Genomic DNA, 27,853 nt, shown 5'->3' with positions numbered 1-27,853 from the left:
TGACTTGTAAGGGAAGTCTGTTCTCCCCTAAGCCCTTTATTTCTTTGCTTTTGCTGTGTTGACACAGTGTCAGGTAATCCTGGTCTGGGCCAGGCCTTCTACTCCATCTCCACCGATCCTTAGCTAGCCATTTAAGTGTGACATCAGTTGTAGCCAGGCATGGTGGTGCGCACTTGTAATCCCAGCCTTCGGGAGGCTGAGACAGGAGGATCGCAGCTGCGGCCAGTCTCAGCTACTTAGTGAGGCCCTCTGCAACTTAGACCCTGTTTCAAAATAAAGAATAAAAAAATAGGGTTAGGGATGTAGCTGGGAGATAGAATGCCCCTGGGTTACATCCCCAATACTGAAAACAAAACAAAAAAAAGTCCAAGATCGTGCTGGCACCACCCAGACATAGATACCCACCTCGCTGGCCCAAACATATGAGCCAGGCAAAAGAAATGACCATTTCCCACTGTCCTCATATTTCTCCATCCTTGGAGGAAAGCTGGATTCCATCATGCCCTGCAGTCTCATGATTTCCCATCTTGACCTGGAACAAATAGGGCCTCATCCTAAGAGCCCACTAGCACCATCTCATGCCAAGGAATACTCAGTGGGAAAGCAGCACAGGCCAGGAAGCACTGGCCCTTCACAGCAGGCCGGGAGAGCCCAGAGGGCGAGGTGGCAAATGCGCCCCAGAAGCACCACTTCCTGGAACAACTGCGGTTCCCAATAGTATTGTGGCCCTGGACCTGCGCCTTCCCCATGGCCGCACCTCTGCCTGTCTCTGCTGGGCCACCAGCTACCTCAGTGTTCCCGTAGTCTCTGTTAGATGTCACACACCCATATTTACCCAGGCAGGTAGAGGTACACCAAAGTGACAGTCCTGGCTCAAGCACTGGTACCCACTCCAGAGGTGTCCTCGGATCCCAGGCCACCCACTGACCCCTCCGGGGATCGCATTTCACCCCACGCTGTGAAAATGTGGATTAAAGACAGAAATGCATCTGCTGTGTGGTTATTCAAATGGGACAGCTGTGCCCACGGGGGCAGCTGGTGAGGGGATGTCATGGACACCACTGTCTGCAGACCATCTGTCGGGACCAAGAAGGCAATTTTCAGAGGTGGAGCGTAGCTGGGCATGGTGGTGCACACCTGTAATCCCAGTACTTGGGAGGCTCACAAGACAGGAGGATCACAAGTTCAAGAACAGCTCAGAGGTAGAATGCTCCTAGGTTCAATCCCCAGTACCAAAAATATATATAAATAAAAAATAAAACGGGACTGGAGGTGTAGCTTAGAGGTAGAAAGCCTCTTGAGTTCAATCCCCAGTACCACACACACACACACACACACACACACACACACACACACACAAAAGCAGGCATTGGTTTGATTCCCAGGAACGCAGTGAACAGAAAGGAATGAAGCTGGAAACCATGGTATGTAAGCAGGAGGGAGCACATTTAATGATTCAATGTTTCTCAAGAGGCTAGTAAAGTCCAGTCACGGGCCCCAGGTGAGGGCAGCCCAGGTGGCGAGCCTGCCCGCAGTCTGCTGCCAGGTGGCAGGCTGATCGGACTGGGCCTGGAGGAGCCCATGGCTGCTCAGCCACCCAGGTAAGTTGACACCAGAAAGAGCTGAACTGAGCCCTTGCGCTGAGTCAGGACCTCCCTGCCCCGGAGAGGCAGCAGTTTGCCTTCCCGGAGAGCAAAGTGGAAGACGTGGCCCGAGCCCACACTGCCCACAGAAGCGGCCCTTTGAAAGGCGAGCCGCTGGTGAGGTCTGTCAGACAGATGCATCCTCCCCCAAGAGGGAGCCTAGCTCCACAGCTAGCACTGGGAGAGCGGCACCATGGGATCATACACTAAGACAGGACGCTGGGTGAGTTGGTCTGTTCCCTGGGAATGGGTGGCATGTGTTGGGGCGGGGATAGAGGTATAAGCAGACCTGAGCCAAGGCAGCTCAGCTGCCCACCCCCAGGGAGTCCTGCCTCGTCCTAAGGGCTGGACAGCCCCCAGGCAAGGTTCCTGGAGGGGGCCCTGCCCTGCACCCTTCTCACTTGGGAGTGTAGTAGTGTGTGGGCACGAAGGGCATCTTGCTGACGACCACGGCCTGCCGCTTACGCCGCACCTCCACCAGCAGCTGCGTTCCTGGCTGACTGTACTCACGAGGCACGTAACCCATTGCCACATTCTTCTTCAGGCAGGGCGACGGGCAGCCACTGGTCACAGCACCTGTGCAGACCCAGGCCACGTGGCAGCCAGTACCACCCTGCCAGCGCAACATGGGAACTCTGGGGAAGGGACAAGGCTCCCGGGCTTCCTGGACCACCCACCTATCACGGCGCCCTCCAGGCTGAGGATGGGACTGTGTGCCCGCATTGGGGCCCCCTCACACATCAAGCCCACACGCCTCCGCTGCACCTCGCCCTTCAGCTGGGGGATAATGACGGCAGCTCCCGGGAAGTCCATGGCGGCTCGGCGGCGCTTCCCTGGGACACAACACATCAGATCAGCCCACAAAAGCCCTGGCCATGGGACATCCTAGCTCCAAGGACCCCGAGTGACATGTGTCAGGCAGCAAGGCCTCCTCCTTTGGACTCTGCTACGCTCTGTCCTCCCCTGGACAGCTAACCACCTCCCAGCCACTGGAAGCCATGCTGAGCGCCCTCGGTTTTGGTGGGCAGAGCCACACTGCACCTTCCAGGGATGGGGGCTCGGCAAGGCTGAGTCACCTGCTCCAGCCTAGACCACCTCAGGGGCAGTCGTGGGCCGCCTGGCCTCATTAAAGGCCACCCCAACTCCAGACGCCCTCGAGTGAGGGCAGCCCGGCTCACCCAGTGTCCAGCTGAGGCTGCCCTCCACGGGGGTGGTATGTTCATCAATGTCGCTCCCATACAGGCAGAGGCCCGCCTCCAGGCGCAGGCTGTCCCGGGCCGCCAGCCCGGCCAGCTTCACCTCTGGGTGTTCTAGCAGAGCCGCTGCCACGTGGACTGCCCCAGCTGCCGGCACTGAGATCTGCAGGGGACCCAGGCAGAGGTGGACAGGGCCCCGAGGCTCACGCCCGGCACTGCCCATGCTTCTCCACCTACCTCCACGCCGTCCTCTCCCGTGTAGCCACAGCGGGTCACGCGGCAGCCGGGCACGCCGAACACCTCCATCCTGGCACTGCTCATGAAGGGCAGTTTCCTCAGGTCCTCTGCCACAGCAGACTGCAGCACCTGGGCTGCAGTGGGGCCTGGGCCCAGGGAACCAGTGACCACGTGTCCTGCTTCCAGCACCCCTCAAAGCTGGACCGCGGCCCTTACTCAGGGACCAAAACAAGTCCTGAGCCAGCCTTCCTCTACAAGTGGGAAAAATGCCTTTGCCCCTAGCCTGTGGAACCCTGTTATGGGTAAGGGAGGGGGAGATGCTTAGAATTGTGGCACACAAGCCAGGCACAGTAGCACACGTTTATGGTCCCAATACTTAGGAGGCTGCGGCAAGAGGATGGCAAGTTCAAGGCCAGCCTCAGCAACTTAGCAAGATTATCTCAAAATAAAAAATAAAAGGGGTTCAGATATAGCTCAGTGGAGGAGCACCCTGGGTTCAATTCTAGCAGCACACACACACACACACACACACACACACACACACACGATAGCAAACTGGGTGTGGTGGCGCACGCTTCTAATCCCAGCATTCGGGAGGCTGAGAAAGGAGGATCACAGTTCCCGGACAGCCTCAGCTACTACTTAGTGAGGCCCTCTGCAACTCAGGGAGACCCTGTTTCAAAATAAAGAATAAAAAATTAGGGCTGGGGGTATAGCTTAGAGGTAGAATGCTCCTGGGTTCCATCCCCAGTACTGAAAAAAAGAAAAAGATGGCACACGAATATGACAGCATGTGCACCTTGTCTTGGAACGGCCTCTGTAAGCAGCAGAGGAAGCCAAGAAGGCCAAGAACAGCTCCAGCCTCAGCCAGGCTCCTCACCTTGCAGAGCTAGCAAAGCGTTATCCAGAACCTCCAGGCCCACGTCACCACCCCTGTTCTGAAGCTCCCTGACCTTGTCCTAAAAGGAAAGACAGAAACACATGGGCATCCGTCAGGGGCCGCGCACTGAGCACTGCCAGGCACACACGGGGCGCTGCAGGGCGGGCTGATGAGAGAGGACCGCTTCCCTCTGGTAGGGAGGACCTCGCCCAGGTAACCAGGGAGGTTGCTCCTCATTCTGTCGCCACGGTTGCTCCCCTAGGGCCCGGTCAGCGGTACCTCCCACCTCGCCCAGTCCCGCCCCCACCAAAACCGGGCCTGCTGGGAGGGCCTGCTCCTCAGTCTCACAGCTGTGCAGCCCTCAGCCATTTTTTGAGCCCCTTCTCTGTGTCCTGGACAACACGAACGCTCTTTATGGACAAGGAAGACAAAAGAGATGTACCTGCATGAGGGCCAAGTCCTTGTCCCAGCAGCCAGCATTGGACACCACATACAGGTGCCCCTCAGAAGTGTTGGTCACAATCAAGTCATCTAAGATGCCACCAGCCTCATTGGTAAACAGCGACAGTGTCCCCTAGCATCAAAATGGATCATCTTTGCCTCGAGGTCCTTGACCAAGGCCAAAGGAGAACCAGGCACACCAAACGCAAAAACCCTTTCAGCTACTAAGAACTCATGAGCCCTTGTGCACAGGGTTTAGGGTGTGCGGAGTACCAGGCTGGGCTGAAGTCTGCAGTCTTTGATCCTCAGGCACCAAGTTTCTGCTCCAACCCTCCCTAATCTAGTGGGACCTGTGCACGTCTCCCTTGGTACTGAGGGTACCAGCTCATCTCCATCTGTAACATCTAAGGCCTACCACTTCATCCTGCCCAGAGGAACCATCCACACTCCAACCCCCAGGAAAAAGCTCCAAAGTTCATCTTCATCCCTGCAGAAGCACCAGGACACTGAGGCTGGCTCCCACCTTCCCACTGAATGGAGAGCCTGAGGCTGTGAGGGCCTGTGACTCACGTGGAGAGCAGGTTAGAAATAAGCTTCTGAGCCAGGCGTGGCAGCGCACACTTATAATCCAAGGAGTTGGGAGGCCGAGACAGGAGGATCACAGGTTGGACAGTCTCAGCAATTTAGTGAGACTCTCAGCAAACTAGTGAGACCCTGTTTCCAAATAAGAAATAAAATCATACACCGAGCGTGGTGGCGCACAATTGTAATCCCCACGCTTAGGAGGCGGAGACAGGAGGATTGCGCAGGTTCAAAGCCAGCCTCACTGGCTTAAGAGACCCTGTTTCCAAATAAAAATATAAAATAGGTCTGTGAGTCTGTGAGTGTAGCCCAGAGGTAGAAGGGTTTCCAGGAACCCCAGTACCACCAAAAAAAAAAAAAAAAAAATCAGAGCCGGGCATGTTGGCACATGCTTGTAATCCCAGTACTTGGAAGGCTGAGACAGGAGAATTGCACAGGTTCGAAGCCAGCCTCAACTACTTAGTGAGGCTGGGAGTGTAGCCCGGAGGTAGAAGTTCTCTGGGTTTCATCCCCAGTACCACAAAAAAAAAAAAAAAAAAAAAAGAAAAAAGAAAAAGAAAATTGGCCTGAGTTATCTGGTTGTGGTGGTGCACGCTTGTAATCCCAGCATTTGGGAGGCTGAGACAGGAGAATCATGGTTCGAGGATAGCCTCAGCTACTACTTAGTGAGGCCCTTTGCAACTCAGTGAGACCCTTTTTCAAATTAAAGAATAGCCTTGCATGGTGGCACACGCTTGTAATCCCAGCATTCAGGAGGCTAAGACCGGAGGATCGTGGTTCGCAAACAGCCTCAGCTACTCAGCGAGGCTCTTTGGAACTCAGTGAAACCTGGTTTCAAAAATAAAAAATAAAGCCAGGCATGGTGGTGCATGCTTGTAATCCCCGCGCTTGGGAGGCTGAGACAGGAAGATCTCACAAGTTCGAAGCCAGCCTCAGCTACTTAGTGAGGCTCTCAGCAACTTAGCGAGACCCTGTTTCCAAATAATATATAAAATAGGTCTGGGAGTATAGCCCAGAGGTAGAAAGCCTCTGGGTTCCACCTCCAGTACCACCAAAAATAAATAAATAAATAAACAACTAAATAAATAAATAAAAATAGGGCTGGGGGTATAGCTTGGAGGTAGAATGCCCCTGTGTTCAATCCCTAGTACTGCAAAAAAATAAGTAAATAAAAATAAATAAAGAATAAAAAATATGGCTAGGAGTGTAGTTTAGAGGTAGAATGTCCATAAATTCAATCCCCAGTACTGCAAAATAAATAATAAAGCTGAGCATGGTGGCACATGCATTTGGGAAGCTGAGACAGGAGGATTGCACAGGTTCAAAGCCAGCCTCAGATACTTAGGCTCCCAGCAACTAAGACCCTGTTTCCAAATAAAGTATAAAAAAATAGGTCTGGGAGTATAGCCTGGAGGTAGAAAAGCCCCTGGGTTCTATCTCCAGTACCACCAAAAATGAATAATAAATAAATAATTAATTAATTAAAATAGGGCTGACGGTACAGCTCAGAGGTAGAACACCCATGGGTCCAATCCCCAACACCAATAAATAAAGGTTCTCATTGATCAGGTTTAGGGCAATGTGTGAAAGCATGTGTGTGTGAGGGGGAATACTGGGGATGGAACCCAGGGGCATTCTACCTCTGAGCAACACCTTTAGCCCTATTTTTTATTCTTTATTTTGAAACAGGGTCTCAGTGACTTGCAATGGGCCTTGCTAAGTAGCAGAGGCTGTCCAGAACTGTGATCCTGAATGCTGGGATTACAAGTGTAGGCCACCACACCTGACTTACAGCCCTATTTTTTACTCTTTATTTTGAAACAGTGTCTCACTGAGCTGCAAAGCACCTCACTAAGTAGCTGAAGCTGTCCTCAATTCTGCTGTTTCAGCCTCCCAAATGCTGGGATTGCAAGTGTGGGCCACCAGGCCTGGCTATGAGAGCACATTTCGTGTGTGTGTGTGTGTGTGTGTGTGTGTGTGTGTGTGTGTGTGTTACTAGGGATGGAACCCAGGGGCTTTCTACCCCCGGGCTACAATCCCAGACCCATTTTTTTTTTTTTTTTCCTAAACAGGGTCTCACTAAATTGCTGAGAGCCTCACTAAATAGCTGAGGCTGGCTTCAAACCTGTGTGTTCCTCCTATCTCAGCCTCTCAAGTGCAGGGATTACAAGCATGCGCCACCACACCCGGCTAATGAGAGCACTTTTTTTTTTTTTTTTTGCGGGTTTGGGGATGGAACCCAGGGGCATTTGACCTCCGAGCTACACCCCCTGCCCTAGTTTTTATTCTTTATTTTGAAACAGGGTCTCACTAAGTTGCAGAGGGGCTCACTAAGTAGCTGAGGCTGTCCGCGAACCACAATCCTCTGGTCTCAGCCTCCCAAATGCTGGGATTAAAAGCGTGCGCAGCCGTGCCCGGCGAGAGCACATTTCTAACAAGCTCCTAGGAGGCAGTGAAGCTGCTGGCTTAGGGACAGTGCTGTTTTTGTGGTACTTGAGATTGAACCCTGTGACATTCTGCTTCTGGAACACATTCCCTGCCCTTTATAATTTTTAATTTTGAGAATAAATTTAATTTTTTTTTTTGCGGGTCTGGGGATGAAACCCAGGGGCATTCAACCTCCGAGCTATACCCCTTGCCCTATTTTTTATTCTTTATTTTGAAACAGGTTCTCACCGAGTTGCAAAGCACCTCACTAAATATCTGAGGCTGTCTGTGAACATGGATCCTCCCTCCTGTCTCAGCCTGCCGAATGCTGGGATTACAAGTGTGAGTCACCACACAGGGTCCAAATTAGAATTTTTTTTAAAAAAATGAGCTGGGGGTATAGCTCGAAGGTAGAATGCCTCTGGGTTCAAACCCCTGTACCAAAAAAGAAAGAAGAAAGAAAGAAAGAAAGAAAGAAGGAAGAAAGAAAGAGGAAAAGAAAGAAAGAAAGAGGAAAAGAAAGAAGAAAAAAAGAAGAAAGGGCTGAGGATGCAGCTTGGCAGTAGAAAGCCCTGGGCTGGATCCTGAACTTGGGCCGGGCTGGGCTGCACACTGGCTCACGCTCGCAGCACTCGCTGAGCAGAAATGAGATGGCCTACCTGGTTTGGCCTCAGCTCTGCAATGTCTCCAACCACTAAACTCTCCATCAGCTTCACGCGGTCACAACCAAGTATCTTGGTCTGGGAAAAGGATTGAAAACCTCAGGCCGCTGCCACTGGGCGGGGAAATGTCCTCCCTGCCTTTCACAGAACAGTCCAGCCCAGAAGGGTCCACCAGTTGAGATTCTGCTGGTGGTCAGGCCCCCACATCTCCCAGCGCCGCTGAGGCTGGGAAGGTTGGATCTTACGAGAGCCCATCACTTCCTTGATATTCCCTTCCCTCCCAACCAATACCAGCTCGGTGGGCCAGAGCAGAGAGCCCATCACTTCCTTGATATTCCCTTCCCTCCCAACCAATACCAGCACGGCGGGCCAGAGCAGTATCCGCTCAGGAAACCCCGGGCACCTGGAAGCGGCGGAGATTCAGGCGGCCAGGATGGGGTCGGTGGAGATGCTGTTAGGTCTCGCGGCGTCCGCCCAGGCCGCCCTTGGGCCTCTAGCTCCAGGCGAAGGCCGTCCCCTGAACCCGGCGCCCGGCCACCCGCCGCGGGAGGGCAGTCTGGGCACGAGAGCGGTCCAGGGGCGCGCTGCCGGCTCACCTGCAGCATGTGCGACACGTCGAAGAGCGAGCAGTGCCGGCGCGTGTGCAGGTGCGAGTCCACGTGCCGCTCCCGGTACTGCACCGGCAGGCTCCAGCCCGCGAACGCCACCATCTTCCCGCCGTGGGCCAAGTGGAAGTCATAGAGCGGAGTCCTGCGGGGCGCGTCCTGCGGGCAGCCGGGCGGTGCTACCAGGGCCCTCGTCCCCGGCCCCCTCCCGCCCTCCCAGGTCCGCAGTGAACCTCGCAGTGAACCTCGAACACCCTTTGTCCCACCTGTGCGCAACTGAGTGGGCGACCTGGGGCCGAGGAGAGGGGCTGCAGCTGCAAGCCCAGAGAGACCACCTTGCTCACAGCCCGCAGCATCGTCTCCCGAAACCGGCACAGGGGTAGATGGCGCCCAGAGGCCACCACTCTGCCAGGCACGCTGGGAGATGTAGTCCGAGCCCCTGCTTGGACAGGTCTTCAGAGCGGGCCGCTGACCAGAGAGGGGCGGGGAGCCCTGAGGGCAGGCTGGGATGTGGCAAAGTGCAGAAGCCTCTCACAGCCTCGGGCTCTTCTCCCCAACTAGCCAAGTCTGCAGGCAGTCCAGAGTGGGTTGGACTGCCCAGAACCAGCCTCCATAGGGTCAAAGTTCCTCCAAAAGGTGAAATGCCTGCAGCCAGTTCAGGAGTCAGAGGGAGTCAAATGGGGGCTGGGACAGCCACGGGGTGGAGCTGGCCGGCAGGTGGGGAGCCACGCAGCTGGCCCCCCTTCAGGGTCTCCAGCTCTCCCGCCCAGCACTCAGGGAGCCGGCAGTCTGCATTCCACAAGTATTTATTGATCTTGCTGCACACCAGGCCCTGTGCCGGGTAGCAGGGACACAGCTGTGACTATTGCAAGAAGGCTGATGGGTTAAAACAGACGGTCGGCACCAAAAAGTGGCTGAACTTTCGCCAAAAATTGTTGAGCCACACGCATGTCCAATTTCCCAGGTCTGAGACACCCTGCAGCACTGCTCCTTCAGGGGCAAATCCAGGAGAGCCAGAGGGAAGCAGGGTTTCCTCACAAGAAGGAAACAGCCTGCATAATTCAATGGTACAGTAGCGCACACCTGTGATCCCAGTACTTGGGAGGCTGAGACAGGAGGATCACAGGTTCACAGCCAGCCTCAGCAACTTAGTGAGGCCCTATTTCAAAATAAAAAATAAAATCGGTTGGGGGATATAGGTCAGAGGTAGAGCACCTCTGGGTTCAATCCCCAACATAAGAATAAATAAATAAATAAATAATGCAATGGGTGGCTTGGAGTATTGGAGGGCCTGTCACTCAAAGGCACCAATGTCTGGGGTGGACCCACCCTCACCACCAACATTGACCTTATCAGGCTGAGAGTGCCTGGACAGAAGCAAAGGGGAGAAGGGACATGGCTGTGCGCTGTGTCAGGTGGCAAACAGGTTTCAGGTCTCTTTCTCAGGCCCAGCATTGCCAGAGGCACCTGCCCAGGCCCCGTGGAACTCGGATCCAGGAGACAGCTCAGGGGCCCAGGGGCTCAGGCTACCGGAGCCCCAAGCTTTCCCTCCTAGGCAGGCAGCAGAGTTTAAACAGGAAATTTCTTCTTGTGGGCATAGTGCAAAGGAAGAGAAGGCTGAGAAGGAGCACGGGGTAGGGAAAGGAACCTCTCTTTCCTCCTCCAATTCCCGGTCAATGAGTACCAAAGCAGGCATAGCCTTCCAGAGTTAGATGGGGCAGGTTCAGCCCAGCCCAGTGCACTCAGGGTGGGGCAGCCTGCAGATGAGTGTGCATGCACGCAGGACAGGCAGAGGGTGCTCAGGAATTCTCAGTATTTTTAGGGTAGGAGAAGGAATTGCATTGCAGCCAGGCAAAGACTGAGTGCAACCGGCCAGAAACTCATGCTGAAGCAACACAGGAAGCCCAAGTATCTTGAATCTGTCAATGTGGCCCAAACAGAATGGGTGGGCAGCAACACTTGGGATGCAGGAACACACTTCGGCTTCTACTGGCCCAAACCAAGCCTTGCTGGGTGGGAGAAGGCCAATGTCTCAGCTAGGAATCGCCGCTCAAGTGTAGGAGAGCAAGTTCAGGTCATAACAGCCATCAACCTGCAACACAAAGGGACCATCAGGTCTGGGCTGCCCAGGGCATGCAAGCCCAGCAGAGAAGAGGAATGCAGTCACTCACATCAAAACGGCCGATCCTTGTGGAACTGTGGCTGGCTCGGATCATCTCTGTCAGCGCCCACATCTGCTGCACCTCAGAGGACACCCTGCTGGGGTCTGGGAGACCCTGTTCCAGAGGAGAGCAGTCCATGAACGTCTCCCCAGCAGTGCCCTTAGAGCTGTAGGGGCAAAGCTAGGCTGCGGGCCCCTCTAGCTGAGACCAATAAACATTCTCAGATGACTTCTGAAACACGAGGTTGGGACCTGATGTTCAGGAAGCAGCTAACCGCACACCAAAGATGCCTCAAATCCCGCAAGGCACCCAAGAAGATGACACAGACTGAACCAAGACCCCTGGGTCCAGCCCCAAATTATTATTATTATTATTTTTTTTTTTGGTGGTGGTGGTACAGGGGTTTTTGGAAGCCCTTCTACCTCCAGGCTACACTCCCAGACCTATTTTATACTTTTTTAAAATTTGGAAACAGGGTCTCTTAAGCCAGCGTGGCTGACTTCGAACATGCGCGATCCTCCTGTCTCCACCTCCCAAGCTCGGGAATTAGAAGCCTGCTCCACCAGCCTGGCCAGCCCCCAGATTCTTTTGTGTGTGTGTACGTGTATGTAGTGCTAGGGCTTGAATCCAGAAGCATTCTACCTTGGAGCTGCACCCATTCCCCCGCCCTGTTTTATTTTTTATTTGGAAACAGGGTCTGGCTAAGTTATTGAGGGGCTTGCTAAGTTTCTGAGGCTAGCTTCGAACTTGCGATCCTCCTGTCTCAGCCTCCCGATAACTGGGGATACAGGCATGCATCACCACACCTGGCTCTGGCTCAGATTGTTACAGAAAGGGTCCCACCTAGGGCTGTGCAGAACACCAGAACCATTTAGCTACAGCTCCTAGCCAGGGCGAACTTACCTCAAGGAGCGGGGCAGGCTGCTCACAGGGCACTGGGTGGGAGAGCCACTTAGGGAAGGCCACGGAGGGGCTCTGCAAGACAAAGGTATACTGCCCTGAGTGAGACAGCAGGGGCGAGCTCTGGCACCTGGGAGCAGAGAAGGGCTCTAGGCTTCAGACACTAGGAAACCCTGCTGAGGAGGCCCACGGGAGCCCAAGGGAGCCATCAGAACACTGAGCTCCCCTGCTAGGAACATAAAGAGCAACCAAGTGTTCCTGCTAGGGAGCCCTCAAAGGGGCAGGCGGCCCCTCAGGTCAGGTATAGGAGGGAGCCACACCCCTATCGTGAACTCCCAGCATTTACACCTGGCCAGCTTCCATGACGTCCTCTTTCTGCACCTCAGGATCCTCCCATCACCTGCACACCGCCCGGCCTCCTGGCCAGAGCGGGAGGCCTGGTGGGGAAACAGCCGGCCAGCAGCTTTGGACGAGTCACTTACCTTTGGTCCCTGCTGATAGATCTGCAGCTCCTCCACTGTGAAGGACAGCCACAGGGGTGATGGCTGCCGTAGAATCAACCGCAGCTCCAGGACTCTGGCCATGTCACACAGCATCTGACACACACACAAGGACACAGCGGACCCAGCTCACTGCTGGGAACCGCTCAAAGAGCAGCCAACATGCCGCTGCCAGGGCCTTTGGGAAGGGAAGCTCTCGCCCAGGCACTTGCCTGGAGCCACGGCCCAGCCGGCCTCCCCCGCCCTCCTGGTATACTGGCCTAAGTCCTCATGTACTATTCTGGCCATGTTGAGGCCCAGCTGACCTGATGCTTGAACAGCGATACATACTCCTGGGCTCCCTCCTCACTGTGTGGGTCAGGCATTAGACAGTAGTCTCGCAGGCAGGTCACCCACTTGGCTGGTGTGTGCACTGAGGTATGCTGACGAACACGGATGCTCAAAAAGGCTGTGTAGTAATTCTTAAATGTGATCTCCTGCAACTAGAACACCCACCAGGTCAAATCATGTGTCACCACGCTTGGCTCCAAGAAAAAATTGTAAAATACAGGTGTCCAGCTGGGCGTGATAGTGCACACTTGAAGCTCATGGCCAGCCTCAGCTACTTAGTGAGGCCCTCTGCAACTTAAGGAGATCCTGTTTCAAAAGAATAAAAAATAGGACTGAAAGCGTACCTCAGAGGTAGAATGTCTCTGAGTTCAATCCCCAGTACTGCAATGACGATAATAATAATACAGGTAACCACCTTCACCTGGATTCTACCCAGGATTTCCAGGCACAGGTTCTGTCTGTGATCAGGTTTCCCAGTTGATAGTAAGTTACAGGTTAGGGGATAATGACAGGGTTACACAAAATGCATGAGGCCAAGCGGGAGGGTGAGGCGCAGAGGGGCTCTGGTTCCAAGCTCTGTCCTCTGTGTTGCAGTCCCCAGTGTGTCCAGTCACTCTGTCAAATGATATGTAAGTGCAACTGGAGACTGGAAACCGGAATCACTGGGAAGGTCCCACCATAGTTGCACCTGACCTCTGGCAGGGACTACAGGAATGGGGAGAAAAGGGTTTGGGGGTAAATAGTTGTTTAACGATCCCTAACTGTGCCCTGGAACGAGCTGCCCACTCGCCCCTATTTGGTTCACAACTGTATTTCCAGTACCACCTGGTACCCCACCCTTTGGCATCTCCGTTGCTAACGCTGTCCGGGTCGTGGGGAAGAGATTGAAATGGACAGGACAGTAACCCCTATTCTATACTGCATATGCTGCTGAAAAATAAATCAATGCATGGTCAACTAATTCTCCAGGACGTGGACCAGGCAGAGGCTTTCAGTAAAGGATGAAACGCCTAGGAAACGCCCAAGTTTCCAGGTTGCCCCGCCCAGGAGCCCCGGTCACGCCCGCGGGGTCAGCTCACCTCGAAAGGCGGAACACTGGGGAAGGTGACATCGATGACCAGCACGCCAGGCCGGCCTTGGGAAGTCCGCACGTCGCCCACCTGCAGGGCTACGGTGCCCTTTATATGACAGGGCACCAACACACGGGACATGGTGCCGGCAGCCGCTACCCAGCGCAATTGCAGCTAGGAGCTTCCGACCCCCCCTCCAGGCCTTCCCAGAGTCCCCGGCGGTACTCTAAGAACTACAACTCCCGGGAGGCCGCGCGCCGAGCCGTCCAGCCAATCAACAATGGCCAAGGAGGGCCGGAAGTCGGAAGTGGCTACAGAAGTTCTCCTACAGCCAATCAACGTGCGATTCTTGGAGTTGTGCCTGGGCAACGGCCCAGTAGTTCTGTCTCCTTATTTGTGGCTCCATTATCCTTAGAGAATTTCTGCTAATTTGGTTAGAAGTGTGCTCCTCAAACTGGGCGTGGTGGCACACGCTAGTAATCCCAGCATTTGGGAGGCTGAGACAAGAGGATCGCGGTTCGCGGACAACCTCAGCTACTTAGGCCCTCCGCAACTCAGTGAGACCCGTTTTCAAAATAAAGAATAACAAATCGGCTGGAGGTGTCACTCGAGGTAGAATACCCTTGGGTTCCATCCCCAGTACCAAATAATAATAATAATAATAATAATAATAATAATAATAATAATAATAGAGCTGGGGGTGTAACCCAGCGGTAGAATGTTCCTGGGTTCCATCCCCAGTACCGCAAAATAAAAATTAAAAAAGGGCTGGGGGCGCAGCTCTGAAGTAGAATGCCTCTGGGCTCAACCCCAAGTACCACAAAAATAGTAAAATAGGTAAATCTGGGTGTGGTGACGCACACCTATAATCCCAGTAACTAGAGGCTGAGGCAGGAGGATTGAAGGTTCGAGAATAGCCTCAGCAAGCACTGAGACGCTCATCAATTACGACTGTTTCAGAGGCCGGGCGCGGTGGCGCACGCTTGTATCCCAGCATACGGGAGGCTGAGACTGGATGATCGCAGTTCGCAGACAGCCTCGGCTACTTAGTGAGGCCCTCCGCAACTTAGTGAGACCCTGTTTCAAAATAAAGAATAAAAAACAAAAACAAAAGGGCAGGGGGTGTAGCTTGAGGGTAGAATGCCCCTAGGTTCCATCCCCAGACAGACACACACACACACACACACACACACACACACGCAGAGGCTAGCAATGAAGGGAGTGCTCAGAGGATTGGAGATCTAGGGGTTCCTGAGGCTTCCGCGGAGTAATCATCAGCACTGAGTAATGTGAGGAAACTATGCAAGCCCTGGGAAAGTACTGCCCCAGAGACACAATCGCGTCTGTCCTCAGAGCCAGAAATAGTTTAATGTTACCCCACCCACAATATAAACCTTCCTTGTTTTCTGCTCATAATAGCACATGCCTGTAATCTCAGTACTTGAGTGACAGAGACAGGAAAATCGAGGGTTCAAGGCCAGTCCCAGCAAGTAGTGAGACTCTTGTTAACCTAGTGAAACCCTGTTTCAAAATAAGAATAAAATTGGGTTGAGGGTGTGGCTCGAATTATGTTCAATTCCCAGAACATAAAATAAGTAAATAGTAAATAAGTAAAATAAAATAAAATAGGGCAAGAGGAGCTGGGCTTGGTGGCACACACCTGTAATTCCAGCACTTGGGAGGTGGAGACAGGAGAATCATGGTTGGAGGACAGCCTCAGCTATTACTTAGTGAAGCCCTTTGCAACTCAGTGAGACACTGTTTCAAAATAAAGAATAAAAGCTGGTGGCGGTGGCAGGTGGCATGCTTGTAATCCCAGTACTTGAAAGGCTGAGACAGAAGGATCTCACAGGTTTGAAGCCAGCCTCAGCTACTTAGTGAGGCTCTCAGCAACTTAGTGAGATCTTGTTTCCAAATAAAATATAAAATAGATCTGGGAGTATAGCCCAAATGTTGAAAGAACCTAGGTTCCACCCCCAGTACCACCAAATAAATAAATAAAAATCAAAAACATAGGGCTGGGGGTGTAGCTCAGAGGCAGAATGCCCCTGGGTTCCATCCCCAGTAGGGGGGTAAAATTAAATTAAATTAAAAATAAAGAATAAAAAATAGGGCTGGACCGGGCGTGGTGGTGCACGCTTGTAACCCCCGCACTTGGGAGGCAGAGACAGAAGGATCGCGCAGGTTTGAAGTCAGCCGCACTGGCTTAAGAGACCCTGTTTCCAAATAAAAAATATAAAAGTAGGTCTGGGAGTGTAGCCCGGAGGTAGAAGAGCTTCCAGGAACCCCAGTACCACCACCAAAACAATGGGGTGGGTGTAACTCTGCGGTAGAATGTCCCTGGGTTCAATCTCCAGTACTACAAACAACAACAACAACAACAACAACAACAACAACAACAACAACAAGACTGGAGTGATAGCTTGATATCTTAGAGGTAGAATATCCGTTGGTTCAATCCCCAGTACCACAAACACACACACACACAAAAAAAAACTCTTAATTCCTTGGCCATCTTGTAGAGTACTTAAAAGGATAGTTCTTCAGTTACAGATAAATATTTACTGTACACTAAAATCTACTCTGATCCAACCTAACGAAGCTTTAAAATAGCAAGCCATAAATTAGTAATCAAAATATTTATGTGCATCTTAGAACAAATTTCAAGAATATTTATAGGAATACAACCCTATGCATCATCTACAAAGGTAAAATTTTCAATTTCTGGGTTCCAATTCAAAATTAATCATGCAGGCAGGCACCTGTCACTTGCCAATAATCCCAGTACTTTCGAGGCTGAGACAGGAGAATCACAGGTTTGAGGCCACCCTTCAATACTTTACTAAGACTGTTTCAAAATGAAAAATAAGCTGGGTGTGGTGGTATACACTTGTAATCACAGCATTTGGGAGGCTGAGACAGGAAGATTGCAGGCTCGCGGACAGCCTCAGCTACTTAGTGAGGCCCTTTGCAACTCAGTGAGACCCTGCTTCAAAATTAAAGAATTGATCTGGGGGTGTAGCTTGGAGGTAGAATGCCCCTGGGTTCAATCCCCAACACCAAAAAAAAAAAAAAGAAAAAGAAAAGAAAAGAAAGAAAGGAAGGAAGGAAGGAAGGAAGGAAAAAGGAAAATAATTTTGGGCTGGGGAGCCGGGCGTGGCAGCGCACGCTTGTAATCCCTGTTTTGGGAGGCTGAGACAGGAGGATCTTGCAGGTTCAAAGACAGACTCAGCTAATTAGTGAGGCTCTCAGCAACTTAATGAGACCCTGTTTCCAAATAAAATAGAAAATAGGTCTGGGAGTGTAGCCCGGAGGTAGAAAGCCTCTGGGTTCCATCCCAGTACCACAAATATAAATAAATAAGTAAACAAACAAACGGGGTGTAGCCCTGTGCCTGCACCCTCACACCAGAGCGCTTCCCTCCAGCAACCAGATGTTGGCCAGTGGCGGTTTTCCATTGTTCTGCTGCCGGTCCCTGCCTCACAAGGTGCGTAGCTTTGGTTTGTTGTTTGGTGCAATGCTATTTTTTCAGTCGATCTGCGTTGGTGCGTATTTCTCGCTTACAGTACGTCTCAGTTTGCAGTAGCCACAAGCCATCCCCGTGTGCCTGGTGCCCGCCGTGCTGGACAGCTCGCCTCTGGAAGCCCACCCAGTGGAAGCAGGCGCGGCCCGACCTTGCTCAGGCCAAGCTCCTGGGGCCTAGAAGGAGGCCTGGCGTGCAGACGCTCTCTCAGTGTTTCTGACTTCACGAATACGGTGTTTTCCTGGCACCATCGCCCGGGACTGGTTTGCATCCCGGTTCTCTAAGAACTCCTCTCCTGGCGCCAATCCTCGGGCATAGGTAGGCAGCTGGTGCCCCCTGCTGGAAAGTACAGTCACCACTCTGTGTGTGTGTGTGTGTGTGTGTGTGTGTGTGTGTGTGTGTGTGTGTGTGTGGTCCCGGGGGTGGAACCCAGGGGCTTTCTACCTCCAAGCTGCACTCCCAGACCTATTTTATATTTTATTTGGAAACAGGTTCTCACTAAGTTGTGGAGGGCCTCACTCCCAAGCAGTAGGATTACAAGTGCGTGACACAGTCCCAGTAGTTGCAGATGGACTCACTAAACTGCTGAGGCTGGATTGGAACCTGGGACCCTCTTGTCTCAGCTTCCCAAGTACTAGGATCATAGGAATGTAGCACCACACCCAACTAGTATTTTTATTTATTTATATATTTATTCATTTATATTTTATTCATTTGCAGTACTAGGGATGGAATCCAGGGGCATTCTACCTCCAAACTACACCCCCAGCCTTGTTTTTTATTCTTTATTTTGAAACAGGGTCTAAGTTGCTGAGAGCCTCAGCAAGTAGCTGAGGCTGGCCACAAACCAGATCCTCCTGTCTCAGCCTCCCAAGTGCTGGGATTACAAGCATGTATCGCCATGCCCAACTCTACTTCATTTTTTATCTTATTTTATTTTATTTTTTGGCATGTACCACCAAGCCCAATACTATTTACTTTTTTCTTTCTTTCTTTCTTTCTTTCTTTCTTTCTTTCTTTCTTACTTTCTTCCTTTCATTCTTTTTTTTTTTTTTTTTTTTTTTTTTGGTGGTACTGGGGTTGGAACCCTTCTACCTCCAGGCTACACTCCCAGGCCTATTTTTATTCTTTATTTTGAAACAGGGTCTTGCCGGTGGCGCACGCTTGTAATCCCCGCGCTTGGGAGGCTGAGACAGGAGGATTGCACAGGTTCGAAGCCAGCCTCAGCTGGCTTAAGAGAGAGAGACCCTGTTTCCAAATAAAATATAAAAGAGGTCTGAGAGTATAGCCCAGAAGTAGAAGGCCCCTGGGTTCCATCCCCAGTACCACCAAAAAAAAAAAAAAGAAAAAGAAAGAAAGAAACAGGGTCTCACTACTGAGTTGCAAAGGGCCTCACTAAGTATTAGCTGAGGCTGTCCATGAACCGCAGTCTTCCAGTCTCAACCTCCAAAATGCTGGAATTACAAGTGTGTGCCAAGCCGGGCGTGGTCACGCATGCTTGTAATCCCACGCTTGGAAGGCAGAAACAGGAGGATCGTGCAGGTTCGAAGCCAGCCGCGCGCGCTGGCTTAGGAGACCCTGTTTCCAAATAAAAATGTAAAAATAGGTCTGGGAGTGTAGCCCGGAGGTAGAAGGGCTTCCAGGAACCCCAGTACCACCAAAAAAAAAAAAAAAAAATTTGCCGGGCGTGGTGGTGCATGCTTGTAATCCCCGCGTTTGGGAGGCTGAGACAGGAGGATTGTACAGGTTTGAAGCCAGCCTCAGCTACTTAGTGAGGCTCTCAACAACTTAGTGAGACCCTGTTTCCAAATAAAAAATATAAAATGGGTCTGGGAGTATAACCCGGAGGTAGAAAGCCTCTGGGTTCCACCCCCAGTACCACCAAAAAAATAAAAAATAAATAAAAAATAAAAAAATAAAAAAAAAACAAGTGTGTGCCACCACATCTGGCTTATTCTTTATTTTTTAAACAGGGTCTCACTAAGCTGTAGCTAAGGCTGGCCCAAAACCTGAGATCCTCCTGTCTCAGCCTCCTAAGTACTGGGGTTACAGGCATGTACCACCACACTTGGCTTCCTAATTGTGTGTGTGTGTGTGTGTGTGTGTGTGTGTGTGTGTGTGTGTGTTACTGGAGATGGAACCTAGTGGCATTCTAGCTTCGAACTATACCCCCCAGTCCTAATTTTTCTTTATTTTGAAACAGGGTCTCACTGAGTTACAGAGGGCCTCACTAAGTAGCTGAAGCTGTCTTCAAACCAGGATCCTCCTATTTCAGCCTCCCAAATGCTGGGATTACAAGCATGTGCCACTGCGCCGGACTCCTAATTTTTTTGTTGTTGTTAGTGGTACTGGGGTCCCTGGAAACCCTTCTACCTTCGGGTTACACTCCCACACCTATTTTTATACTTTTTTATTCGGAAACAGGGTCTCTTAAACCAGTGCGGCTGGCTTCGAACCTGCGTGATCCTCCTGTGTCTGCCTCCCAACCGCGGGGATTACAAGCGTGCGCCACCACTCCTGGCTAATTATTTATTTATTTATTTAGGTGGTACTGGGGTTCCTGGAAACCCTTCTACCTCTGGGCTACACTCCCAGACCTATTTTATATCATATATATATATATATATATATATATATATATATATATATATAGTATATATATATATATATATTTTTTTTTTTTTTTTTTTTTGAAACAGGGTCTCTTAAGCCAGTGTGGCTGGCTTCGAACCTGCACGATCCTCCTGTCTCTGCCTCCCAAGCGCAGGCGGGGATTACAGGCGTGCGCCACCACGCCCGGCTAATTTTTTATTTTAAAGTGGAGTTTTGCCAGGTGTGGTGGCGCACTCTTGTAATCCCCACGCTTGGGAGGTGGAGACAGGAGGATCGCGCAGGTTCAAAGCCAGCCTTGCTGGTTTAAGAGACCCTGTTTCCAAAAATAAAAAAGTATGAAATAGGTCTGGGAGTGTAGCCCGGACGTAGAAGGGCTTCCAGGAACCCCAGTACCACCTAAATAAATAAATAAATAAATAAAGTGGAGTTTTGCTAAATTGTGGAGGCTGGCCTTGAATTTGTGATCTTCCTGCTTTACTCTCAATGTCCCTGGGATTACACCACCATGCTAGGCAACCCCTTTCTTTTAGACTATCTCTAACAGTAAGATTTGAATTAGCTCCACAGGGGTGGCCGACCAGGTGGCCCCTTGAGGCTCCTCTCGCCTCGCCAGTGTGTGGGCTCTAGAGGGCAGTGCAAGCCCAGAGGGCCAGGACAAGGCCCTGTGCCGCAGCCAGTTGGGAAGGACCTCAACTCAATTAATTTTTATATGTGTATATATATTTTTTTCTTATATGTGTGTGTGTGTGTACCTGCACGATCCTCCTGTCTCAGCCTCCCAAATGCTGGGATTTCAAGTGTGCTCCACCATGCCCAGCTAACTAGCAGTATTTTGAAATTATCTGAAAACGGGAGCTGTTTTTCTGAAAAACTGTCAGTGTTTTTTTTCCAATTAAGGAAGGCTGGGGACCCTGCCATGGAGTCCCAGATTGTCCCAAGCTGCCTTCCCACAGGCTGGCTGACAGTCCCACCCTCCCCTGAGGCCTGCTGCACAATACTCAGCCGCCCCCACCAGGGACTATGCGTGTCCAATCACCGGGAGGGCAGGAAACGAGATTTCTCCTGTCCTGGGGGCCATGGGAAGAGCCATGGGAAGAGCCGGGCCTTGGGCCTGCTTCCGCAGCTGCTGGGCACTGGGAGCCAAGGAATGCTGGCTCTCCCTGGCTTTCCTGGGACACATGTCCTTCCCCTGAAGTCAGCCTGGCTCTTGGCTTTACTGTTGGCACACATTATCCCTTACGAAAGGAATCCAGAATGAGAGGACTTAGTGTGGACAAGACCCAGCGGTAAGCAGACAGGAGACCTCAAGGACAGGGCCAGAGCAGCCATGATGAAAAGTCCAGATTCAAAGTCTATGTTCAGGCCGGGCGCAGCGGCCCAGGCCTGCAACCCCAGTGCTTAGGAGGCTGAGACAGGAGGATTGCAGGTTCAGGGCCAGCCTCCACAATTTAGTGAGGCTTCCTACAACTTAGTGAGATCCTGTTTAAAAATAAAAATAAAAAGTGAAAAATAAAGGCCAGGCATGGTAGTGCACGCCTGTAACCCCAGGACTTGGAAGGCTGAGACAAGAGGATCACAGGTTCAAGGACAGCCTCAGGAAATGGTGAGATTCTCATTAACCTAGTTTCAAAATGAAAATAAAATGAAATAAAAGCCGGGCGTGGTGGCGCACGTTTATAATCCCAGCGTTCGGGAGGCTGAGACAGGAGGATCGCGGTTCGCAGACAGCCTCAGATACTTAGTGAGGCCCTCTGCAACTCAGTGAGACCCGGTTTCAAAAGAAAGAATAAAAAATAGGGCAGGGGGTGTAGCTTGGAGGTCGAATGCCCCTGGGTTCTATCTCCACACCTGCAAAATAAATAAATAAATAAAATAAAATAAAATAAAATAAAAAAGGGCTGAGGCTGTATCTCAAAAGTAGAATGCCCCTGGGTTCAATCCCCAATACCACACCCCCCACACTATAATAATAATAATTTTAATAATAATAATAATAATAAATGAAATAGGGATGGATGTGTAGCTTGGAGGTATAACACCCCTAAATTCAATCCCCAATGCTACACACACACACACACACACACACACACACACACACACACACACGCGTGGTCTAAAGTTAGCATTCAGGCCGTGCATGGTGGCGCTCACTTGTAGTCCACAGGCTCGGGACGCTGAGACAGGAGGATTACGGGTTAGAAGCCAGCCTCAGGTACTTAGTGAGGCTTTCAGCAACTTAGTGAGACCCTGTTTCCAAATAAAATATAAAAAAGGTCTGGGAGTATAGCCCGGAGGTAGAAAGCCTCTGGGTTTCACTCTCAGTACCACAAAATAAATAAATAAAGTTAACATTCACATACTTTGATCACAAATAGCACTGTGCATGTATATGTGTGTGTGTGTGTGTGTGTGTGTGTGTGTGTGTGTATACATGTGCACCCACATGTATGATAATGGGGACTGAACCCGCATTCTACCTCCAAGCTACATTCTCAGCCGTATTTTATTTTGAAACATGCTCTCCCTAAGTTGCTGAGGCTGGTCTTGAACCTGTGATCCTCCTGACTCAGCCTCCTAAGAACTGGGATTGTAGGCATGCGCCACCATGCCCAGCTACAAACAGTACTTTGTGTATGTGTGTGTGGCTGAGGCTGGCCCTGAACCTGTGATCCTCCTGTCTCAGCCTCTCAAGTACTGGGATTACAAGTGTGGGTGATCACAGCCAGCCAAACAGGACTATTAAATAAATCATTAAGCCGGTATAGTAGCTCACACTTGTAATCCCCACGCTTGGGAGGCGGAGACAGGAGGATCGCACAAGTTCGAAGCCAGCCTCAGCTACTTAGTGAGGCTCTCAGCAACTTAGTGAGACCCTGTTTCCAAATAAAATACAAAACATAGGTCTGAGAGTATAGCCTGGAGGTAGAAAGCCTCTGGGTTCCACCCCCAGGACCACCAAAAAAAAAAAAAAAAATCATCAGACGTCGTGTGTCATCAGACGCCGTGCGTGGGTCATCTGGTGTCATTCCTCAAGTCAGGCCCTCAGTGTGCCACCAATGCAGTATTGTTGAAGTTCTCAAAGCAGAACAAAACCTCCTGATGAGAAAATTAGTAGAGATTTTTCATCAGGAACAAAAAAGAGCTGAGCATGGTCCAGACCTGTGGCCACGGACTGGGAGGGTGAGGCAGGACAGTCACCTCAGCGTGTAGCTTGGAGGTAGAATGTCCCTGGGTTCAATCTCCAGTACTAAAAAAAAAAAAAAAAAAAAAAAAAAAAAAAAAAACAGCTGGGGCTGGTACATGCCTGTTATTCAAGTGACTGTGAAGGCTGAGGCAGGAGGATTTTTTTTTCTCTCTCTCTTTTTTTTATTTTTTTTTGCGGTAGTAGGTATGGAACCCAGGGGCATACTACCTCCGAGCTATACCTCCAACCCTATTTTTTTTTTTTTTTTTGGTGGTGGTACTGGGTTCCTGGAAGCCCTTCTACCTCCGGGCTACACTCCCAGGCCTATTTTATATTTTTGAAACAGGGTCTTTTACGCCAGCGCGGCTGGCTTCGAACCTGCACCATCCTCCTGTCTCTGGGATTACAAGTGTGCGCTACCTACCATGCCAGGCTTTTTTGTTGTTGTTGTTGTTTTATAGTTTGAAACAGGGTCTCACTAGGTTGCTGAGTCTCCCTACTTTGCTGAGATCCTCCTGTCTCAGCCTCCCAAGTACTGCAAGTACTGGTGTGTGTGTGTGTGAGTGTGTGTGTGTGTGTGTTTTACTGGGGGTGGAATCCAGGGGCTTTTCTCAGACCTATTTATTTTATACTTTATTTGGAAACAGGGTCTCACTAAGTTGGGCTTCACTAAGTAGCTGAGGCTGGCTTCGAACCTGTGTGGTCCTCCTGTCTCAGCCTCCCAAATGCTGGGATTGCAAGCGTGCGCCACGCCCGGCTTGCAATATTTTTTGTTTTGAAACAGGGTCTCACTAGCTTGCGGAGGGTCTTGGTAAGTTCCTGAGGCTGGCTGCAAATGTGAGATCCTCTAGTCTCAAGATCCCAAGTACTGGGGTTACAGGCCTGTACCATCATGTCCGGCTGCTCTTTGCTCTCTTTACAGATAAGGACTGAAGGAGGCTTACATTAAATCTCAGAACTGCAGAATATCCTATAATCAGATTACCCTGAGAATACCTGTGTTCGACCACTGGCCCTCAGGCCAACCTGGAAATCAGAAATCTGCCTTTTCTCTCTCTTTAGTGCTGGGGATTGATCTCAAGGGCATTTTGCCTCCGAGTTATACCCCAGCCCTATTTATTTATTTATTTATTTATTTGTGACGCTGGAGATGGAACCCTGGGACATTCTACCTCAGAGCTACACCCTCAGCTGTATTTTTCTTAGTCTTTTTATTTTTGAAATAGGGTTTCGGCCGGGGCGTGGTGGCGCACGCTTGTAATCCCCAAGCTTGGGAGGCAGAGACAGGAGGATCACGCAGGTTAGAAGCCAGCCTCCTTGGTTTAAGAGACCCTGTTTCCAAATAAAAATATAAAAAATAGGTCTGGGAGTATAGCCCGGAGGAGGGTTTCCAGGAACCCCAGTACCACCAAAAAAAAAAAAAAAAAAAAAAAGAAATAGGATTTCACTGAGTTGCAAAGGGCCTTGCTAAGTAGTTGAGGCTGTCCAAGACAAAGATCCTCTGATCTCAGCCTCCGAATGCTGGGATTACAAGTGTGTGCCACCATGCCTGGTTTGTTTGTTTGTTTGTGGTACTGGGGGTCTCACTAAGTTGCTGAGAGCCTCACTCAGTAGCTGAGGGTGGCTTCGAACCTGTGCGATCCTCCTGTCAGCCTCCCAAGCACGGGGATTACCAGCGTGTGCCACCAAGCCCAGCTAAAATAACTCCTTTAAAAAAAACTAAAGAATAAAAAATAGGGCTGGATTGTAGCTTTGACATAGAATGACCCTAGGTTCAATCTCTTGAATAAATTAAAAAAGATATGGAGAGCCAGGCAGGGTGGCACAAGCCTGTTACCCTAGTACTTGGGAGCTGAAACAGGAAGATCTCTTGTTTGAGAATAGCCTCAGTAATCTAGTGAGACTCTTAGCAACCTACTAACCTACTGAGACTGTTTCAAAACAAAGACGAAGTAGGGAAGGGACCTAGCTGAGTAGAATGCCCTTGGGTTCCCGAAACACACCCAAGGGCACACCCAGGGCACACCCAGGGCACACGGGAGCTACAGAGAAGTAGGCAGCGAAGTTAGCGGAGAGCTGAGGGCCCAGGCAGGCAGCGCTCTAGAGGTCCTGCAGCTGTGCTGCGGGCGCGCTGAGCAGGCAGGCCTGCAGGGTCCGGGTTTGGAAGATCGCTGGCTGTGCAGGGCGCTGGGAGGAGGGCCTCCAGCGGAGGTCGGGCGGCCGGGCGTCTCTTCCCTGCAGGCCAGTTTTCCATGGGGAGCATTCAGAAGACCAGGGCCCAAGAAGCCAAAGTCCTGTGCAGAGTGGGGATGGCAGCTCGCACAGGCTGGTAGGAGGCATAGGACCTTGGCCGGAAGGGGAGACCCGGAGCCCAGGCAGCTGTTGTTCTTGGCCCGGGCGCAGGCAGCCCACAGCTGTGGTGGCCCGTGGGTGCCGCAGGGCTCCAGGATATGAGGTACAAGGCCCAGAGCGGTGCAGGGCAGTACTGGCGTCAAGAAGGGGGGGCAGCTCAGCAGGGGCCATGGCCCCAGATCCCACAGTCTGGGAACAGCTGTGCACTGCACGGGGGAGGGAAGGAAGGGCGGGCAGGCGCAGCAGGTGAGGAGGGAGAGTCCGGTGGGAAAGGAGAGGGGCCGGAGGGCCCTGGGGGAGGGACCCTGGGAGACTCCAGGAAACTGGGGTGGAATCTTTACATGCCAAAGGCCCTAAGCCAACGCCATTCAAATGCAGCTTGAATTCCTTAGGGTAGGGAAGGCTGAAGTCAGGGGACCTGGACCTGCCTGGCCCTGCTCCCTTCCTAGGGTTCCCTGAAGACGCCCCTGAGGCCTCCCAACACCCCTCGGGAGCACTCCCGCAGCCTCCCTGGGGTGATTTTCCTCCTTTCCCCTCCTGCTGACCTTGACGCCAGTGCGAGGGGCCCAGCAATGTGGGCGGGAAGTATGGGCTGAGGAAAGTTCAGGGGTCAGCTGAGGCCAGCCTTTCCCCAGGAGGTGGGGAGGCGCAGCTGCTGAGTGGGGCTCTGGCTCTGAGACTCCGGAGGCCGCCCGCCCCACACCTCTGTGCAGAGGCAGCTGCCACACTCCCTCAGGTGCCCTGGAGCAGAGATGATGAACTCTTTTCCCCATTTCTGGAAAAACCTTTCACCCGCCATGAATGGGTTATCTTGTGGCCCAGGGCCGCGCCAGCACCTCCGCGGAGACCCTGAGCCCTGCATCCCGCTGAGGCCGCTCAGCCAGGGCCGCTCTTCCTTACCTTAAGGAACTGCCCGTGCGGGGCCTGGCCTCTGGTCCTTCCAGCTCTAGAAGGGAGGCTTCCCCACTCCCAGTGCCCCTTGCCACGACCAGCCCAGGGAGCCCATCTGATAGGCGGAGGCTGTCCTAGGAGTCACTGTCAAGGTGACCCAAGTTGAGTGGTGGCAGCTGCTTGGAGGCCCTTTGAAGGTCCCCGGCCTGAGCAGTGAGTGAACAGGAGATGGGGAAGACAGCCGGCTGAGGCCCTGGGCCTGCCGGGTGACAGCGGGGTCTCCTCGAGTCTGTGTCTAGCAGGGCCCTGGGGAGTCCCATGGGAAACTCCCCACTCTTTCCCCACCTCTGCCATGGGCCTGGTCCACTCCTTTCTCTTCCTGGGGTATTGGGAACGACCCAGGAGCGCCCCATCTCTCTTGAACCCCCATTTTTGTTGCACTGGGGATTGAACCCAGGGGCATTCTATGTCTGAGCTACATCACAGACCTTTTTATTTTGAAACAGTCTCTCTAGGTAGCTGAGGGTCTCACTAAATTGCTGAGGCTGGCCTCGAACCCTCAATCCTCCGGTCTCAGCCGTCCAAGCGCTGCGATTCCAGGTCTGTGCCACAGCGCCCCAGGAGTTGCTCAAGCATGGAGGAGCCTTCCCTCTCCCCACAGAGAATTCCCCTCTCCCTCAGTTTTCCTAGCCCGGGGCAGAAAGGCGGGGGAGGGGGGCAGCCTCTCCGCATTCCAGCGGAGAAGGTGCAGGTAGGGAAAGAGCCATTTTCTCTAAGTGCTTGTTTCAGCTTGACTGGGGCGCGGGTGCTCCGCCCCGCACGACCCGCACCGGGGCTCGGTCTTCTCCCGGCCCTCGCCCGCTGCATTCCTGCCCCGAGGCCCAGCGGCGCCCCTCCCCTCCTCCTCCCCGCTCGGCCTTCGCCCTGCTGGGGTCCCTGGCCTCCGCACCCCGAGTCGCGGCGCCCCTGATGCTCCTCCGCTCCCAGCACCTTAGCGCCAGGCCTCGCGCCCCTGCCCAGAAAACCCCAGGCTTCCTCCTCCAAAGCAGGCTCGCCCTGCCCACCCACCGCACAGCAGCCCCGGCCCCTTATTTACTGGGGATGGAACCCAGGCGCATTATAACTCCGAGCTACACCCCTAGCCATATTTATTTATTTGTTTATTTACTTATTGTGGAAGTGGGGGTGAAACACAGGGACTTTCTATCTAAGGTCTATACTCTCAGACCTATTTTTTATACTTTATTTGGCAACAGGGTCTCACCAAGTTGCTGAGAGCCTCACTCAGTAGCTGAGGCTGGCCTCGAAACTGTGTGATCCTCCTGTCTCAGCCTCCCAAGCGCAGGGATTACAAGTGTGCATCACCACGCTCGAGAATATATATAGTTTTGAAACAGGGTCTCACTGAGTTGCCGAGGGCCTCCCTAAGTACCGGAGGCTATCTGTCACTGTGATCCTCCTGACTCAGCCTCCTGAATGTTGGGATTACAATCCTTTTCCACCATGCCCACCTTTATTTATTTTTTGTGGTACTAGGGATGGAACCCAGGAGCTTTCTATCCCTGGGTTATACTCCCAGACCTATTTTATGTTTTATTTGGAAACCGGGTTTCACCAAGCTGCTGAGAACCTCACTAAGTAGCTAAGGGTGGCTT

The 27,853-nt window shown here is 51.9% G+C and overlaps 2 protein-coding genes across 2 annotated transcripts; both read right to left on the bottom strand.

The window, feature by feature from the left end:
* Positions 1-2,040: 2,040 nt before the first annotated feature.
* AMT (aminomethyltransferase) lies at positions 2,041-9,104 on the bottom strand (the record flags this gene model as incomplete). Its single annotated transcript, XM_080696110.1, has 9 exons — positions 8,940-9,104; positions 8,665-8,832; positions 8,066-8,146; positions 4,399-4,530; positions 3,957-4,035; positions 3,077-3,222; positions 2,822-3,002; positions 2,321-2,476; positions 2,041-2,219 (listed from the first exon to the last, which is right to left on the bottom strand). The coding sequence occupies exons 1-9, from the start codon at positions 9,027-9,029 to the stop codon at positions 2,041-2,043; spliced, it is 1,212 nt and encodes a 403-aa protein (XP_080552236.1). The 5' UTR covers positions 9,030-9,104.
* Positions 9,105-10,723: 1,619 nt separating this feature from the next.
* NICN1 (nicolin 1, tubulin polyglutamylase complex subunit) lies at positions 10,724-13,782 on the bottom strand (the record flags this gene model as incomplete). The annotated part of the gene is made up of 6 exons (XM_080695936.1): positions 13,645-13,782; positions 12,541-12,717; positions 12,218-12,331; positions 11,739-11,810; positions 10,845-10,949; positions 10,724-10,765 (listed from the first exon to the last, which is right to left on the bottom strand). The coding sequence occupies exons 1-6, from the start codon at positions 13,774-13,776 to the stop codon at positions 10,724-10,726; spliced, it is 642 nt and encodes a 213-aa protein (XP_080552062.1). The 5' UTR covers positions 13,777-13,782.
* Between the last annotated feature and the right edge of the window lie 14,071 nt (positions 13,783-27,853).

The sequence above is a fragment of the Muscardinus avellanarius genome (assembly GCF_963383645.1).
Source record: "Muscardinus avellanarius genome assembly, chromosome: 5".
Taxonomy (NCBI): domain Eukaryota; kingdom Metazoa; phylum Chordata; class Mammalia; order Rodentia; family Gliridae; genus Muscardinus; species Muscardinus avellanarius.
The sequence above is the reverse complement of the archived record's forward strand: the minus strand, read 5'-3'. Positions and strand labels throughout refer to the sequence as shown.